Below are 19,340 nucleotides of genomic sequence, written 5' to 3' on the forward strand. Positions count from 1 at the left end.
CTCCAGGAAACCAGCCCTACATGTAACAATGAAATATTAAATATTAGCATCATCTAAAACCTCAGCATCCAACTAACCTAACCATCTACCTCCACTAAAACAATAATAATAACATAAACCTTTGAACCTGAGGCGGAGGATCTTCCTCTGTAGTTGGAGAACAGTCTAGATCTACAATAGGAACAGATGGTTTCTCTTACCGTCTCTCCCAGGTCTCTGAGACGTTGCTTGAGGTTGAGGATCTTCTGGTCCTGGTCGGCCAGCAGCATGAGGAGGTCGTCCTGTTCCTTCTTGGACTCCTGCACCTCCTGCAGCAGCTTGGTCTTCTCCGTCTGCTCGATGGCCACTGTGCTCGTTGCCGACGCCAACTGCTGCTCCAGCCCCGCATGGCCCTCCCTCAGGCCCCGACACTCCTCCTGGAGGGGGAGAAGAGAGCGAGGTGAGAGAGAGGTAGGACAGCTAACAAGGAAGGGCATGGCTTCAGCATGGCTGTCTGACCAAAACCATTAATAATTCAACTGCATCAGATGTTTTTTCTTCTTCACTAGCATTAGAGAGAGGAAGGGGATGCCACATACACGAAGGTCATACTTAAGATGTTGAATAATTGAGCGATTTCACAACGTCTCAGCCCACATTTAGCTGGTAACAGTCAGGAGTCAGTTACTAATGGGCTTGATATCACAGGCAGCCCAATTCTGATCTTTGTCGCACTAATTGATCTTTTGACCAATCAGATCAGCTCTGAAAAAGATCTGATGTGATTGGTCAAAAGACCAATTAGTGGGAAAAAGATCAGAATGGGTGTAAAGCAGCCCTGGAGTCAGGCTAACATGAGAAGTTTATTCAGCAAGGTGAAACTTGCAGAATGTTACAGATTGCATTTCTATGTAAGTATAGAGCTGACATGACCCTCTAGTCTACAAAACAGACAATCAGGTTGTTCTATACCCCTCAAACTCAACTCTGGACCTTGAAGCCAGTTCCACTGCATTTGTTTCATTGTTCCCCTGGGACACCAATTAATTATCAGGTAGAACAGAAAACCAGCAGGTTCAGGATCTTGTAGGGTAAGAGTCGAGTACCCCTGTTCAATACATTTGTATCTGAACGCTGCTCACTTCTGAAAAGACAGCAGCTACCTACAGAGATGTGAGGTTGTGACAGTGTAGTACCTTAAGTCTCTCTGCCTCTGTGGTCTGAGCAGCCAGCCTGCTCTCTAGTTCAGATACTGGAACTGTGTCTGCCGAGCTCTCACTGCTGGAGGCCGGGACCGAGGACTGAGAGAGGGGAAAGAGAGAGAGATAGAGACTATTTACCTCTCTGTACTAAGTGCAGTGGTCACAACATATACATTAATGCATGGGAAATATGCATGGAAAAATACAACAGTTGGAGTAAAGTGTGAAAGGCCATGTTTGTATGTAACAGCCTTAAGACGTCTCAAGACACGGTGATGGCTGGTTCTGAGTACTCACCACTGCCTCAGCTCTCCTGATGAGCTCCAGTCTCTCTGTCTGCAGCTGGCTGATCTCTGCACACTGAGCCTGGACACGACTCCTCAACGACTCCACCTCCTGGTGGGAACAACCAGCAGTAATTCCGTCATCAGTATAATATCTCTATACTCATGTCTGTTCTACACATGTTCTGTCTGTGGTTGGGTCTTACCCCGAGAAGCTCTGTGTTGTCGGACCCTCCCGCTCCACCTTCTGCTGTCTGTGCTGCTGCTGCCGCCCCACACCTCTACAAGACATCACAACCATTACAACTATTAGAACAGGAAGTGGTCAACGGCTGAGACGTCCCATCTGAAATGATAAAGCAGCACTCGGGTATCATCAACCACCATTCAGATCTACGAACACACAAAAGATAATTAATCAGTCTGTCATTCTTCAGGTCCATCTTGTCCGATTCCAGTAACATCCCATGATACATGACATTTACACAGAACTCTTATCAACACAGGGAGGGATAACCCAAAGACATTTTTCTGATATGTGATTCACCCCCCCAAACACACACCAGTGTGTTGATGAGTGAGTCCTTGTCGCTGAGCTGTGTGTGTTGTAGTGCGTGTTGTCTGCGGAGCTCCTCCACCTCCTCTCTGAGCTGGCTCAACTCCTCTGAGTGGAGCCCGTTAACGTGAGCTCCCTCTCCCTGGCTGGAGGACAGACCCTGGCTGTCTTTACCTGGACACAACGCAGTCAGTCATTATCACATCTACAATCCTATTTATAAATCAACAAGTGCAGTCGCAACAAGTCTGCATCAGTAATACGTCTCAATTTCCATTACCATTATAGACTGTGTCAACTCCATATGAACAATTCCATGTGCCTAACCCCCCCCAAATCATTAGCAATTTAGCCAAGTACGATGTTGCTCTCTTGTTTCCCAATGGATCGAGGCACGCTTTTTTTGCTGTGTAATACCAGGTTATCCTACAGTACCTAGTTTCAGCTTGAGGATGTTGTACTGGTCTTTGTGTTGCTGGATCTGGGACTGCTGCTGTGTGATCTGATTCTGCATCTGTTCACTGTTCAGAGACAGGGTGGAAACCTGCTCCCTCAGCTCCTGGATCTGGGTGTCCTGGTTGAGAGATGACAGACACTTCTTTAATGACAAGAGACATTGGCCAAAACACACAAGTAGACCTTTTAGGGTAACGGGATCGGTCCGTTGAATATTGTATGAAATGGGTTGTGGTTGTGGCCCGGCGAGTGTACCTAACTGTAATAGTTTTCCATTAAAAATGGACAAAAATAGCTTTTTAGCAAAAAAAAAGAAAAGATTTCTCAAGCAAGAATTTAGCGAGGACTGTCTGGGAGTAGTCCGAATGTGGTTTGGAAAACTGAAAACTAGCTGTTATTGGCAGAGAGGTTTGGAACTCTTTGTTATTGGTCTATTAAACAATATAAAAGTTACCGCCTGGTGATGTCACCAGGCAAGCCAAAACTACCGCCCATGCAAAGCTGCTGATTAGAAGGTCCTGTGCAGAGTGTATTTTTCAACCGGAAACTATCAGGAAATAACACTGATCAAATTTTCGCACACTTTTACAGTGTTAGTTTCATCAGATGTTGTAAAATAGGATATAAAACACAGGGGGAAAAATGCCTTTTGAATGCAAGCAGCCTTTAAACTGAGTGTAGAGGGTGTATATAAACTTGTGATGCTTGAAAGCATGGCGAGTTGGTTTCTGATGTGTGTGTGTGTGTGTGTGTAGAAAGCCAGTATGAGGGTTTGCAGACAGGCTAGAATGAAAGGCGGCCGGTGTGTGGGACAGAAAATATATGTAGGGTTCAAAAAGTACTTAAAACCATGACAAGGAATAACCCAAGGAGGGGTTATAGTAGGATTCATTTAATCCATGCTCAAAAGAATACAAAAAGTTAAAGTGCAAAGTGCTAATGAAGATTTAAAAAACAGGGCACACGTTTCAGCCTTCTGCTTAATAGTGTGAGGCCAGTTACCTGATCTCTGATGAGATCTTTGTACTGGATGACGATGCTGTCGTGTTGCTCCAGAGTCTTCTTCACCTCCTCCTCCTTCTTCTCCTCCTCGCTCGTCTTGTGGACCGCTTTCGTTATCACGCCTGTGGACGGACACACACACAACTAAGTGGTAAAACCAGCCAAGAGAAGAGCAAAGAAGACACCAACACAAACAGAGTTTTGATTTGTGGTTCTGGTTGTACTTGGCTTAGAGTCAAATCAAAGTTTATTGGTTGGGTACACGGATTTGAAGATGTTATCGCAGGTGCATCGAAATTCTTGAGGTTGTGGTTGTATTTTGGTTAGGTTATGGTATAATGGAGGTTACTTATGCCAACCTTCCAGTTCTTTGACCAGCTTGGTGAACTCGTGGTCAAACAGCATCTGTTCAGGGGAGGGGAAGACGGGCTGGGGCTTCTGTGCAGCGCGGGAGTACAGCTCGTGTTTCGTGACGAAGCCCAGCTTCTCCACAAAGTTCTCCTTCCCAATGCGCTTCTCGATCAACTGCTTCAGCTTGTCTCTGGGGGAGGACAAGACCGGCAGGGTTAGCATTAAGGGAAGGAAAAGGCGGAAACCTAGTCAGTTGCACAACTGAACGCATTCAACAGACATGCGTCTTCCGCATTTAACCCAACCCCTCAATCTGGCAGCTCATAGTTCTTGTTCTCATTGTAGTGGCATCGCTGTGTGCTGTAACTGCTGGTGTAGAAAGGCTGTGTGTATGAGACAACTCAGGCTCAAATAGGGGTTGGAATTTTGAAGCTATTATAATATTGGTTCCAAGTTCAATCAAACAAGCATTTGAAAATAATTTTTGAACCTGTGCCTAATATGAGAGGGTACGTGTTAATATTTGGGTAGAAGATGTCATACTTGATGTAGTTTTAACTGCGATTATGAGAGGTATGAGAGTGAGAGGATGAATTAGTATGAGGGTTAGAACGTTCTACTTGGTGTAGTTATTATGAGAGCCGTAGTTAGATGTCATACTTGGTGTAGTTATTATGAGGATTGTAGTTAGATGTCATACTTTGTGTAGTTCTCCAGAGAGTTGTCGTTGTAGTAGATGCAGATACCCAATAGGAGGGCACACAGGCCCTGCACCAGCCTCTCATCCTCCCCCAGGTTCTCGGAGATCTGACCTGTCAGCTACAGGGCATCAGGGGTCAAGGGTCACAGCAACATAGGGGATTTAATGGCAACAAGGCCTTTCTCAAGACAATTTTCAATGAAACAATGCACTGGTGCATACATTGGCATCCACTGTGTAGCATTGATCTCTCTTAGCAACACAAGACATAGGGCCTCAGGAACTTCCATGCAATAATGTATGCAATGTATACACTATCCTGTATGTGGGGAACGAACACAGAGAGGAGTTGGTTATAGGACAGACTGCACTAACAGGCTAACAGTAGATATTCCAGCCATCTGAGTAAAAGGAAGTGCAATAGAATAGTGATGTGGAGCTAGTTGGTTTGTTGAAGGAGGATACGAAGGGGACGTTCTCCTGGTTGTGCAGGAAGTGTGTGACAGCGATGGGACAGTTACTGATCCAGGTACACAGCAGCATGAGGAGACCGACCCGCGTTTGCACTTTACTGCCCTGTGGATGAGACGCACACACAAAGTCTTAAGAAACACAACACACTCACATCAATAGGGCTGAGTAAAAGGTATTGAACATTGTGTACAGAGCCTGATGATGGCCTGGGGTCCAGAACTTCAACCCCTCAGCAAAACAAGACTCATGTAAGGTTTAGTCTAGTGCTGGACCACATCCTGGTCTCTGTGTCAGAACAGAACTCCTCCTCAACATGGAGAGTAAATTCATTTAGCTGGGTTCAATTCAAACGCCTGTCCCCCCACATTATAATGAGGGATGTCTTATTTTTCCTGTTTAAGACAACTTGTCATTGCATCTCCTTCTGTCCAATTAAATCAGTCTCCTGAATATCTCCGGACGACACGTTTGATTTAAACCAACCAAATAAACAGCATTTTAAGGGCGAACAAAATTAATGGATATTTCTAAACTATTCCCAACTGGGACATTTAAGGTTGAATAGGAACTTTATAATATAACTTGATGTCATGGAGACTGACATTAGGAAAATGGTGTGCTGGTAGCTACAAAAAATGCAATTTTGTTGGCACATGGTGAACTTTTGAATTGTATTTTTCCTTTTGAGTTCTGTTGGGAAAAACAACATTGTATCTAGCAGTTACACAGGAAATACCATGTTAGAAATGTTTCAAGAGTACCATGTTAGTGACTTCAATGCAGACCGTTAGTAATTAATAAAGTTATTCAAATACAACAAAGGAACTACATCTAAATATGAACATTATTAATAAACCAGGGTTAGCTTAGGTCAAACATGCAGTGTATTTTATAGGATGACCCGAGTTAGTTCAGATTCTGTTAAAAACAACCTTTTCAGGAGCCTTAAGTGTTCAACAATATGCTGTTACTGTAGCAACGGCCTTGGTTACCATCACTACCTGCACCACAAAAGGATGATGAAACTCCTCTGCAGTTTAGCTAAGCAGGTGATACAACAGGACTGATGAAAATGTTACTGCATGGAAGGAATATAATAGCATATTGGCACATTCGTCATCCTCTACACAATCCCCAAGAGCCCAAATCTAACTATTTAGGCATTCACATACAAAAATAACTAAGATATCAAGCTGAGGCACGGCTGCTACATGTAGCGGACAGCACATGCAAAGCTAAAGCCTCTGTGTAGTGAGTCTTTAGGAGTGGCGACCACAAAGAGAAACGGATGATAATAGAGTGGCTTTACAGTATCCATGCATGGTCATGGGAATAAGAAGAAAGGCTGCTGGCGTAATGATATGCAGTGAGTGATGGGCACTATTGAGTTACCACACGTAAACTGCATAGTTCAGGCATGTCTGTGTGCCAAAAGGCACCATATTCCCTATACAGTGCACTACTTTTGACCAGAGCCCTGGGCTGTGTACTATAAAAGGAAAAGCGTGCCATTTGGGAGGCAATGCAGACCTCTCCTGTAGTGAGGGCGATGAAGGGTGTGAGAAAGGAAAGAGGGTTCATTCCAAATGGAGGTCATTAAGTGACAATAAATAGTAAAGATGACATGGCATACTATCAAACCATAAGGAAATCACCTTTTCAGATTTAGCCTCCAATGGGGACGTAATGCAAAAAACACCAAATGTTTGAGAAAGGGGGGGGCAGGAGGAGAAAAAAAGGGGGAACACAAACAATCACAATAGTTAATTGGAGAATCTTTGGCCCCGGGTGAAATGGTACGTTTTATAACGGATAATGCTGCCACCTAGAGTACAGGAGGAGAAATAGCAGTGGTGAAAATAATAATGCCAGTAACACCTCTCACAAGAGATCAATTGCGGAACAGACAGAGTACCACAGTGGTTGCTGCATCCTTCCAGGACAGTCAAGTCCCCATAGAACGGACACAGCAAGGGGGTCGGGGGGGGTCAGTACCAGTATAGAACTCGACAAACACGGGTGAGATAGGCAGAGGGCTTTAGGCACGAAAACAAAACAGGGAAGCCAAAACGTAACCCCCAACGTAAGGAGCATATATAGGAGGATCCTGCTGATGCCAAAGCAAAACCATGACAGACAGGTGCTGCCCACACCCCAGATACTCACCCTCCGGTTGATCTTATCCCCCTGTAAAACCACAACAACCTTACGTGACACTTGGCAACTTCAAACACAAGCAACAGGTTGACTGTCTGAGAACCACTCCCTACTACTGTGGTCGGAGCCCAAATGACAGCCTATTCAAAGGTAGTGTACTGTAAAGGGAATAGGGTGCCATTTGGGAGCCATAACATGACAAAGGTGACCTGAAAACCTGGAGTGACAAATTATCAACTATTTGAATCTAAGGCAATACTTTCAACTCAGACAGAGACACCTTTCAACTCAGACAGAGACACCTTTCAACTCAGACAGAGACACCTTTCAACTCAGACAGAGACACCTTTCAACTCAGACAGAGACACCTTTCAACCCACCCTGTCTGTTGCTTATGTTTCACTAATAAGACTTTTAAAATGGCACTTTTAGTTTTCAAACTAATATTTCAGCTACAACTCTCCCGCTATGGTGCTAACCCTTTGGTCCCCCCACGTAGCATGTTAGCCTGTCTGTCTGTGTGGTGTACCTGTGAGAGGATGTTGGTGCACTGCTGCAGCAGGGAAACGGGGGGCTTGCCCAGGCTGGTGGCCAGCTGCACCCGGAGGAGCTGCTCTTTCTGGGTCAGGTTGTCCTGCAGGGCGTGGGCCAGGGCCACTGCAGCACACCAGTTAGACAGGGAGTCAGCCGAGAACAGGCCCCCGCACAGCAGCTGGCCCGCCGAGATGGAGTTGGCTGAGGAGGGAGAGAGCCAGAGGGAGGGGGAATAAAGCAATAGATATATGTAGATTATTTATGCCTCCGTTCCACTATATTTTTCCCACTAGAGAATAATAAGCAAATAACCTACAGTATATTAGTCACAAGTAACATTTTATTACATGCAATCTAGAGTTGTACAGTGTGGTCATAACCTTGTAATAACAACACATTCAGTATGGAGGTTCAGTGTAACTGAACTGACCGTCGATGGTGGAGGGCAGTAGGGTGGCTACGATCTCCCCCTGGCCCTTCTGGTTCTTGTAGAGAAAACACTGGAAGCAGTAGAGAACGGCACAGCGCAGCACGAACGGCTGCCTCTCGTTGACCATGGACATCAGCAGCACCACTATGGCAGGTCTGGAATCAGGGGATAAGGGTTTTTAGAGATTACCTTCACTCGGTGGCTGTGCTATAACTGATTACAGTCCTCTGTCTGGGGGAACTCACCTTGGGGGGTTGGAGGGAGCGTTGACAGATGCAAAGTAGTCCTGGTTGATCTGTGAGCCGCGGATCACCTCCGATACAGTGTTGATGGTCTGAGAGGAGAAAGAAAGAGTGACATAGTGGTACAAACACAAAGCATGCATCAGTATGAACAACAGTAATCACTGATCTAACACAATAAGTAGAAAGAAAAGAAAGGCTTTTTGGTCCACTCCAACAGTCTTCTACATTACCTCAGTGAGTATGTCAGCAGGCACGCCAGTGGCCATGAGGATGGTGCAGAGCTGCTGCAGCAGGCCACACTGGTACATTGACTTCTGACAACTACTGGTGGCTCCAGGAGAGTTGACCGGGGAGACCATGACTCGCACCAACTGGACCAGAGAAGAGATGGAGAGATGAGACACAGTGCTACGGTGAACATACTCTACACCACAACCAATCCTGGCCATGCGTGGCACAGTGAACTGCACAGACCCTAATAGTTGAGCATAACAGACCATCACACTGCTCTGTCAACTGCTCAGGGCTCAAAACTCCCATTCTCCCTGAATTAAATGTAACATCAGGACTGTGGTGTGTCCTACCTGCAGCATGAGGTGGAGGTTGGTGACCTTTTGGGCGGACCAGCCAGAGTTGTCGTCTCCCACCTCGAACCAGGGCTTCATCCTCTGGATGTAGGAGCCCTCCTTGAAGAAGTTCTGGTTGGAGCTGTTGTTCTTCAGCAGGTTGACGAGCAGCAGGAGACAGTCCTCCACTACGATACCTGGACAGAGACAAGATGGAGGGTGGATTTCTGTCAAGAAATGTGTGAAGATTGTTGATTTTATCGCTTAAAATTGTATTTATTAAGAAATGGATTAATTGCCAATTTTCTAGAGTGCAAGTATGGAGAGTGGATGTTGACCAGTGTGAGTGAACTGAAATGTCATTTTAAATCAAATCAAATGTAATTTATTTAGAAATGGATTCATTGATTGCCAATTAGCTTGAGTGTATATATGGCACTACTCCTCCATTCAACTGCACCTCCATCACTGCTGCCCTCCTCTGTTATGATATCTAGGAGACGCTCGAAAGCGTTCTCAAACGCTACGATCTTCTGGATGGCCGCGTTGCCTTTGGTCAGCTGCTGCAGCAACAGGAGACCCTGAGGGAATACAATCAAAGTAGCTCTGATGTAGTGATCATATATCCAGAGAAACAGAAACAACAAGCCCAGGTATAAGACCAGCTAGTATGATTTTGGGAGGGTTTCCCAGAAACAAGACGCGCTTTTTTAGTCGAAGACTTTATCCGTGTCTGGGAAACCGGCCCAATGTCTGGTCTCAGCAGAAAGATAAGCTAGCAGATTGTAGCTTGTTCCTGTGGCTTTACGGTCTTACTACTAAAGACCATCTGAAGCAGCAGTCAGTAGGAGTAGTACTCACATCATTACGGATGACTTCTCTGGAGTCAGCTAATAGGTCCATCAGTCTAGAAACACCTGCAGGGGAGAGAGACGGACCATTAACAAAATACAACTCAGAGACCAGCCAGGCAAATCAGTCAGAAAATAACTCTAATTAGCATACTTGACCATTAGTAGTCATATGCTCTAGGGAAGAAAATAGACAAGACTAACACTTCTTGTCATACTACTTCACCAGTGAGAGAGAAACAAATTTTGAGAGGATAAATCAAATCACAACAGCTGATTTTGGGTCAGTTGTTGGTGTGGGCTGATGTCAGACAATTCAGCAGCAGCTGATTCCAGGTCATTTGTTAGAGGACTCACCCATAGGGCTGACCAGGATGACGCCCTGGACCTGGTTACACTGGTTCTTCAACAGAGCGGTGAGCAGCTTCACTCCTGGCCACCGCACGTGGAAGTCAAACTCCTGAAACAGGCAGGAAGTCAGTGTCACAGGCAGGGAATCAGTGTCACAGGCATGGTGGGAAATCAACCACACCCTTGTAATCCTGTATATAAGCAGTGCAGATTTGAGGCTTATGCTTATATTCTTAAATCTGAAACCAGCTGGTCTGAAAACCACCACGCACAATGGGTCTCCAGGTCTGGTTAACACTGAGACCATGGGTTAGAGACTACTATCTTTCATAAAAGACACAACGTAGATGTTTGGGTCTCTGGTCTGTTTACCTCTAACAGAGTCAGTAGTAGTGTCACGTTCTCAGAGTCGCCGAGGAACTTGTCAGTGAACAGGACTCCCAGGTCTTCGTCCTGCTTCTGAGCGTTCTCATCTGAAAAGGTCAAAGGTCACAAGGTTTAAAGACCTCTGGGTGTGCCATGTTAGGCAGATAGTTGCCCCGAGACATGGCTACTATTAGCGAGAGGGGAGGTGTTAGGGCATGGTGAAATGGTTCACATCCAGTCTAAAAGCACACAAAAGTACTGGAGCATCGTATTATAGACAACACACTCAATTATCTAGGGTTCTAGGCTAAATATAATATTTCACATCAAGAACAACCAGATGAGACGTTCTGCAATACTAGAATAACCTAAAATGTACAACTGTGAGGAAGAGGATGCTTTTGGAATCTAACATTCCTCTTTTGGAATCAAAACGTCTTCGTCCCAACATCCCGTGCAGAGTGATTTGCGTTTGACTAGATATGCTAAGAGCAATGGGAAGAGAAACACTACAGGACAGGAGAGAGGCTGAGGTAGGAGTGGTATTAGTGACATGTTATTACCACCCAGTCATTACTATATTAAACCATACTTCCCAGTCCAACACATTTTATTGAGGTTAGTTCAGTTGACTAGTAAGAGTCACCACACCATGAGGGCTAGTTAGTCTACAGTGCTAGTACTGACCAGACACAGGCACGTTCTTATGCTTCCCTGAGACAGGGATGGGGGGTGCGGCCGCCATGTCTGTAAGAAGGGGGGAGTGGAAGAGATTGAAGCCCCATCCAAGTCAGATGATTCGACTTGTACACAATACATATGTAACAGGGTTATAAATATATCCCTAGTGTTTGTTAATGGGTTCTGCCAAAGCACTGCATTTCAGACTAACAACCTACTGTGCACCACAGGAGAGCTAGAAATCAAAACAACCCGCGGAGAAGAACGATGCATCTCATTTACAAGAAGCGTCGCTAGTGGTTAGGGGGGGACGTCATGCACAAACAAGAGTTTTACCTTCAGATTCGTCTGTAGAGTTATAACATGAAAGAGAAGAGAGAGATGTCAATCTTTACATACATAGCAATTAACATGGAGAGAGAGAAATGGGGCGAGTGTGGAAGAGGGCGACAAGGTCCATTTTGATTTGAAGTCCAATTAATTGGCATTTAACTCAATTACACATGCTATTGTTACTAGGACAGGGCTTGTTGTCATTCAAAAGCATTTTTCCCCAAAAAGGAAGATTGTTTTTAACTGCATGTTCAAAAACAGAGGCTCCGCTCTATAACAAAATACTAAATTATTGACAGTTCTGGGGCCTGTTCACAACCCTCTGTGGAAGAGGACTAGGTTTTTAACACCTAAACACCTTGTTCCTCCTCTTCATCGTTGCAGATGATATTATAGAGTGTGTCCAAAGCGTAGCCAAGGATTTCAGAGTCCGACCTGCAGAAAATGGGAGGGGTAGGATATCAACACAACAAGCACTGCTTTCGTCCCCTAAGTCCCTGAAATATTAAGTACTCTTAGCAACGACTGAGCACCATGCAAAATGCTCGCCTTAAATCACCCCACCACACTATTACAATGTGCTAGAGAGCAGCGGAGGGCAAGGGATCAGTATAAAGCTCTTAATCATAAAAACCACACACACACACACAAAAAACATACCTGTCTGTTTGCAGTATGTGAACCAGGTGGTCCATAGCCTGAGTGCCAACTTCCATGCGATATTTCTACAAATCAAAACCAACAGTCAAGTCAGGAGAACAGTAAGTGATTGTTTCCCCCTAGGCAGCCCTTGGATCAGAGAGGATGTGACTTTTTGCTTTAACTCGAAGCTATGCCTGTTTTGCCCCCGTGCTCCCCCTAACTGTTGATATGCCGCCCGTGTCTGCATGAACAATACACGTTTTAGCTCCACACATGACCTTAGGCATAAGTATAATACATTCTGAAAGCAGAGTTAAATAACAGAACAGTGGTTTGCTTTGTGACATCTCTGATCTGATAAGACAAACCTGTGTGATTAGTTACCCCTCAATGTTGAGTAGACCCTACTGGGGCCAAACAGAGCTAATGCAATTCAACAACTCCCAGCTCTAGCTGGTCCGTTTCTCTGGCTAGCGTTGTTTTTCCCTGGTCTGTGTGTGACCCCATACCCCTAAACCCCTTATTCATGCCTGATAAACTCATTACTCATGGTTGACGAGGCAGCTAGTGGCCAGTCAGTCAGTTATGGCCGAGAGGTCTCTAGACCTTTAATACAGTAGAGAGTAGGGACTAAGGGAATGAGTCAGGTTTTCAGCAAGGCTGCATGTCAATAATTGCCTTCTTTTCCTCAACATTGCTTTTTCTTTTTTTAAGAGAACTGGACCAGTGAACGCAAGGAGCCAACCAATAGGTACCCTCCTTATTCATTGGTTGCACATTTCGTCACAATACTGTTTGGAACGTTCATTTTAAATTTGATGAAAAAGTCATTAGCCCCTGTTCAGAAAGACTACCATCTGTCAGACATCAATATGCTGCGGCATCTGTTGAATGTTGATAACAATGGCAACGATGCGACCAAGTGACAGAGGTGCAACCCATGAATTCCTACATTACCTTCCCCAGTCTTTCTTTCCTGATCAGTGTATGGAGGAAAGGTGGCGAAATAATGAGGTGATTTAAGAGGATTGAGACAGGGCCCATCCCAGACTGTTTAGATAGAGCCTGAGGATGAGTACACAGAGTGGGGGTGATAAGGGGATGTGTCCCTGCTCACAAGACAACGAACATCAAAGGAGAACTCTAGCGATGTTCACTTAAAACAATGCACAGGAGAAAAGCTCGTATTCAGATAAGGCCTAGGCTCATCATAAACGGTCTCTGCAGCCTCAATGCTTTAACATGTATTTATCAATAATGAGTAACAGTGTAACAATGGTGCATCAGTGTAACTATTGATATTAGCTTAATGCAATTATCTCCTACCTTTGAGAGCGATTTAAGGGCTCGGACAGCGTCCCTGCGGTCCTCCAGGAGTGTGGAGGAGGCCACACGGTCACACAGCTTATGGATCTGTGGTTCAATCAAAATAATTCATGGTTAATACAACATGTTGAGGGAAAGGATCTACAGCTGCACCATGGAGAGCATCCTGACTGGTTGCATCACCGCTTGGTATGGCAACAGCTCAGCCTCCGACCGCAAGGCACTACAGATGGTAGTGCGATTGGCCCAGTACATCACTGGGGCCAAGCTTCCTGCCCTCCAGGACCTCTATACCAGGCAGTGTCAGAGGAAGGCCCTAAAAATGGTCAAAGACTCCAGACACCCTAGTCCGACTGTTCTCTCTGCTACCGCACGGCAAGCGGTACCGGAACACCAAGTCTAGGTCCAAGAGGCTTCTAAACAGCTTCTACCCCCAAGCCATAAGACTCCTGAACATCGAGTCAAATGGCTACCCAGACTATTTGCATTGCCCCCCCCCCCTTTACACCACTGCTACTCTCTGTTGTCATCTATGCATAGTCACTTTAATAAAACTCTACCTACATGTACATACTACCTCAACTAACCGGTGCTCCTGCACATTGACTCTGTATCGGTATCCCTCTGTATATAGTCTCGCTATTGTTATTTTACTTCTGCTCTTTAATTACTTGTTACTTTAATCTCTTATTCTAATCCTGATTTTATGAGCCCCTAACCAACAACTGCATTGTTAGTTAGGGGCTCATAAGTAAGCATTTCACTGTAAGGTCTACTACACCTGTTGTATTCGGCGCATGTGACTGATACAAATTGATAGGGGATAGCTAGTCAGTTGCACAAGTGAATCCATTCATTTAACCCAACTACTCTGAATCAGAGAGGTGCGGGGGGCTGGCATAGTCGACATCCACATCATCGGCAGCAGAGTAGCAGTTGTTGGGAGTTAGCTGCCAGGTCAGAACTGCAGATTTTTCCACCTTGCTGGCAAAAAAACAGCGACCTTTTGCTTACTGGCCCAACGCTCTTAACCACTAGGCTACCTACCATCCCCTGTAACCACGTACTGATACATAGACTTACATCCACTGCAGATTCAGGACAATGTGTTCAATCTAAGTTCAACCAAATCAAATGTTATTTGTCACATGCTTCGTAAACAACAGGTGTAGACTAACAGTGAAGTGCTTACTTACGGGCCCTTCCCAGCAATGTAGAGAGAAAGAAAATAGAAAAGCAATAACAAGTAATAATAAATACACAATGAGTAGCGATAACTTGGCTCTACACACGGGATACCAGTATCGAGTCGATGTGCAGGGGTACGAGGTAATTAAGGTAGATATGTACATATACCTAGGAATAAAGAGACTAGGTAATAGGATAGCAATGTGTGTGAGTAGTCAAAAAAGTTAATGCAAAAAGGGTCAATGCAGATAGTCCGGGTAGCTATTGGGTTAACTATTTAGAAGTCTTATGGCTTGAGGGTAGAAGCTGGTCAGGGTCCTGTTGGTTCCAGACTTGGTGCGTCGACACCGCTTGCTGTGCGGAATTACAGTCTATGACTTAGGTGGCTGGAGTGGAGTCTGACAATTTTTAGGGCCTTCCTGTGACACCGCCTGGTATAGAGGTCCTGGATGGCAGGGAGCTCGGCCCCAGTGATTTACTGGGCTGTACGCACTACCCTCTGTAGCGCCTTGCGTTCAGATGCCATACCAGGCGGTGAGGCAGCCAGTCAAGATGCTCTCAATGGTGCAACATTGAGCATGAGGGCCCATGCCAAATCTTATCAGCTTCCTGAGGGCGAAGAGGCATTGTTGTTCCATCATGACTGTTGGTGTGTTTGGACCATGATAGATCCTTACTGATGTGGACTCCGACGAACTTGAAGCTCTCGACCCACTCCACCTCAGCCCTGTTGATGTGAATGGGGGTGTGTTCGGCCCTCCATTTCCTGTAGTCCACGATCAGCTCCTTTGTCTTGCTGACGTTAAGGGCGAGGTTGTGGTCCTGGCACCACACTGCGGGTCTTTGACCTCCTCCCTATAGGCTGTCTCATGCACTGTTGGCATGTCTCCCTCCCTCCTTCTCTACTGCACCTGTTGTTTCAACCTCAATGCTCGGCTATGAAAAGCCAACTGGCATTTACTCATGAGATGCTGACCTGTTGGACCCTCTACAACCACTGTGATTATTATTTGACCCTGCTGGTCATCAATGAACATCTTGAAGAACAGTCTGGTCTTATGGCCATGTGCTCTTATAATCTCCACCCGCCACAGCGAGAAGAGGACTGGCCACCCCTCAGAGCCTGGTACCTCAAGGTTTCTACCTAGGTTCCTGCCTTTTTATTTTCCTAGCCACCATGCTTCTACATCTGCATTGCTTGCTCTTTGGGGTTTTAGGCTGGGTATCTGTATAAGCACTTAGTGAAATCTGCTGATGTAAAAAAGGGCTTTATAAATAAATTGTATTGATTGATTACAGAGATTTATATCTATTACTAATTGATATGCACCATTCAGATTGAAATGCCTTCTTTTGATAGCAGCCTGAGATATGTCACACACATTCTCTTGTTTGGCACAGGTGAAGGGACTTAAATATATCAAGGTCACGCAGCCCCTCCCATTCTGTCATCACGAAAGGAATGCCAGCAGAGATCCATTCACAACCAATGGATTCACGTGGAATTTGGCTGTGTTTTTGGTTTGTGAACTGCAATCCAAGTAGCCATATAGTCTCTCCCAGATGACAGTTAACAGTTGGATGTATGCAAAGCATGTAAACTATCACATACGAAGATATCTGCTCATTTAGTGGCAGCAGGTCATGTCAAGCTTTTTCTTCCCCAAAAAACGCTGATAGGTCAAGAATATGAGCAGGCTACACACGTTCAATTGTTGTCCTGTGCCAATTGGGCTAACCAGCTTAGTTAGCTAGCTCTGCAGAAATGTTTGCGTCAATCACTGTATTGATTGACACATTATGTCTGTGCTCGTGAGGCTGGTTGTAATAGTGCACTGTTACAAGGCCTACACCGGTCTTTCAGCCTGGAAAACGTGAAAGTGAACTAATTTACCTGTCTAGCAACTATTAACTACACACACTTATCCTAAGATTCGGTCCACCAGGTTGTGTGTGTGACATTAGCTAACTTGTTAGCCTAACATGCTAGGCGAGTTTCGTTTCTCACCGTCTCTGCTCCAGTCGGCTGTGGCCCCGCGGGTTGTCCCCCCATCACTCCCCTGAAAAAATTCATTGTCATCGACGTCCTCTTGGAAATTTGTTCGCAATTCCAACGGTCTAAAAGAAACTTTGAAAGGGTTTCTGCCGTGATGGGTCTTGTGTAATAATGTAAACGCGTCTAAATGTTGATTTTTACACTGTACACAACCTCCTGGACCGACCCCGGAACTTGAGTGACATTTAGCCAATGCGCAAGCGCCGAGACGTGGCGCTACGTGGCTGATCAGAGGACAACTGCCTAATTTTTTAAAGGGGAATGAGATTCTACCACACCGCCACTTGTTTGTAAAATGTGTGTATTCTATACACGATTATTTTCAAAACATTCACATTAATTAAAAGAGAGATACGTAAAGAAACAAATAAGGTATCAAACATGCCCTTCTTTCCATACAAAATAATTCACAAATCAAGAAAATAGAAGATTCATGCTCCTGTATTTTTTTCTTCTCTGTGTTCATTTTTGAACATAATGATCTGTTTATATAACGGGTGTAGCCTGCTTATATTATCTGCTTATATAATTTCCATTTAACCTAGATGCTGTCCTCAATAGGGACCTGCTGAACACTGGGACCTGTTTGGTATGCAACCCATGTTGCATCTGATGGCCTTTCTCTCAGACACTCTCTCTTTCTCTCTCACACACATCAGAGAGAGAGAGTGAGATAGAGTTGACCTTTTTATTTAGACAAATTGCCCCAGACCAGACCCTACTTATCATTTGAGCTTACTTATCACAATCTCTTTTGCACAATATAATGATGGAACTGTCCAAAATCACATACACACACACGTCAGAGAGAGTGAGATAGAGCTTACCTTTTTATTTAGACAAATTGCCCCAGACCAGACACTACTTATCATTTGAGCTTACTTATCACAATCTCTTTTGCACAATATAATGATGGAACTGTCTGGTAGCTATGAGTTTGAGTCAGGTGTTATTGTACTCTGAGGGTAATTACAACATGTTAATACACCTCTGTTCCAGCCAGACACCTGGATAAAAAATCTAAATGTGCAGAAATATCAAAGTAATTATAGAGGGCGCTGAGACAGACAGATCCACTCCTTGTCTTAAAAGGCCTCTGTACAGATCTCAGCATGTTCCTTAGACAATGGAAGTCAAACTAACAGAAGCAGTGATTTTCTCTCTCCTTCTTACTCTCCAGGTATTTTCTGCAGGTAAGTATTTTATGTTTTTTTATTTTTTTACAAATCATCTAATTTCTGGGGATTTAAATATCTAACATGAAATATCAGAGATCATCTCTTCAAAATGCTATGATGACATAGTGTCATATATTTTTTGAGGAAATGGAGTGAAAATATATATGTTTTAAAATATTAAGAGTTTTTGCCATTTGAAATGATAGTGATGATCAGGACATTCGGGGGCGATTTCAGATTAAGCCTAGTACTGGACTAAAAAGCACTTTCTATGGAGATGTTCTATTTAGAATTATTTTTAGTCCAGAACTAAAATTAATCTGTGTTAGCATCACTTTCACAATGTCTTGAATGTCATCCAGAGAGGAACGATGAGACTCTCACTTCCTGGCCCGATCAAGGGGCAATTCCCACGGGAGACTACCTGGAGAAGGGGAGAGGAGAGGTGCACAGATATGACAGACAAGGTGAGTCAAAAAGAATCAATACATTCAGACTAGCCTGGAATCCAAACTGAATATTGATCAGTATTAGTATTGTTTCAGTGACATGGTGTGATATTCAGCTTGGATCCCAGGCTAAAGACTACTGAGTAAACACGATTGATCTCTTATATCGATCTTCGTGGCATTTATATAATTGACAACAAAAAATACTTTCTCACATGTTTTTTTTCAGAGCAGCATTCTGGGCAATCTGAACACGATGTTATTCACACACCGCTGAGCACAAACGATGCAACTGAGATAGACATCATCAACCGTGACGAGTTTCCATGTAACGTCATATCAGTCATGGACGACCTCCCAACCCCTCAGGTTCAGACTCAACCGACCCCGACCGCAGTTACCACCAGCAGCCCACACCTGGACAATAACAAAAACAAGAGAAAGGCAAAGGGAGCTCCTCAACATCAGGGTCTAGTTGTCCCATACCTACCCATCAGGCCTGGTGCCCCCAACATAAAAGGCTTCCCTCCTGCACCACCAATGTTCTTTGTCCCTCAGAGAGCTGAAGCACGCCATCCCCACCCCATGAGCTGGTTTCCCAGAGGTTATGGAAGTATGCCCAACTACCTCATGCCCCCCTCTGTATTCTCAGCCTATGTCCGGGCTTTGCATGGAGGTTCATCTGAAGAGAATTCTCTGAGTGACTGAAGTATCGGGTTCCTAAGACCATTTATAAATAGAATGGGGGGTGTCCGTTCTATAGATTCTATTTCTATGGCTAAGAGTTTCTGGTGCTAAGTCTCCATTACTGTCCCAGACAAGAGATCGGCAGAGGCTGATATGATCAGTGTCATTGTGCGCTGAATCTGCTATGTGGAAGTGTTGATAAGCATCATGTTTTTATTGTTTAATCACTCACAGCATCATGCGTATATGCTTACATGACAAAAATAAACCATTTCCTTTTCATAAAGTCTTTGAGT

General features: G+C 44.6%; 2 protein-coding genes across 8 annotated transcripts in view; one reads left to right on the forward strand and one right to left on the reverse strand.

The window, feature by feature from the left end:
- Positions 1-16,918, reverse strand: part of uso1 (USO1 vesicle transport factor) — an 18,799-nt gene extending 1,881 nt beyond the window's left edge. The window contains exons 1-26 of one of the 7 annotated variants that reach the window (XM_065003856.1): positions 16,683-16,917; positions 13,487-13,573; positions 12,179-12,243; positions 11,877-11,953; positions 11,522-11,533; positions 11,192-11,251; positions 10,511-10,611; positions 10,145-10,247; positions 9,798-9,853; positions 9,397-9,517; positions 8,955-9,133; positions 8,601-8,741; positions 8,371-8,459; positions 8,126-8,280; positions 7,691-7,896; positions 7,171-7,191; positions 4,996-5,106; positions 4,531-4,649; positions 3,839-4,020; positions 3,480-3,601; positions 2,457-2,595; positions 2,029-2,195; positions 1,672-1,746; positions 1,479-1,577; positions 1,176-1,280; positions 201-416 (exon numbers count right to left, since the gene is read on the reverse strand). In XM_065003856.1, coding sequence (XP_064859928.1) covers positions 201-416; positions 1,176-1,280; positions 1,479-1,577; positions 1,672-1,746; positions 2,029-2,195; positions 2,457-2,595; positions 3,480-3,601; positions 3,839-4,020; positions 4,531-4,649; positions 4,996-5,106; positions 7,171-7,191; positions 7,691-7,896; positions 8,126-8,280; positions 8,371-8,459; positions 8,601-8,741; positions 8,955-9,133; positions 9,397-9,517; positions 9,798-9,853; positions 10,145-10,247; positions 10,511-10,611; positions 11,192-11,251; positions 11,522-11,533; positions 11,877-11,953; positions 12,179-12,243; positions 13,487-13,573; positions 16,683-16,754 — 2,880 coding nt within the window. In that variant the 5' untranslated portion in view covers positions 16,755-16,917. The other 6 variants (XM_065003857.1, XM_065003859.1, XM_065003860.1 and 3 more) reach the window with 6 other exon arrangements.
- An 889-nt stretch (positions 16,919-17,807) lies between these two features.
- LOC135561839 (uncharacterized) lies at positions 17,808-19,333 on the forward strand. The gene is made up of 3 exons (XM_065003870.1): positions 17,808-17,923; positions 18,271-18,375; positions 18,587-19,333. The coding sequence occupies exons 1-3, from the start codon at positions 17,857-17,859 to the stop codon at positions 19,063-19,065; spliced, it is 651 nt and encodes a 216-aa protein (XP_064859942.1). The 5' UTR covers positions 17,808-17,856; the 3' UTR covers positions 19,066-19,333.
- The last annotated feature ends 7 nt before the right edge of the window (positions 19,334-19,340 follow it).

Source organism: Oncorhynchus nerka, linkage group LG18, assembly GCF_034236695.1.
Source record: "Oncorhynchus nerka isolate Pitt River linkage group LG18, Oner_Uvic_2.0, whole genome shotgun sequence".
NCBI lineage: Eukaryota > Metazoa > Chordata > Actinopteri > Salmoniformes > Salmonidae > Oncorhynchus > Oncorhynchus nerka.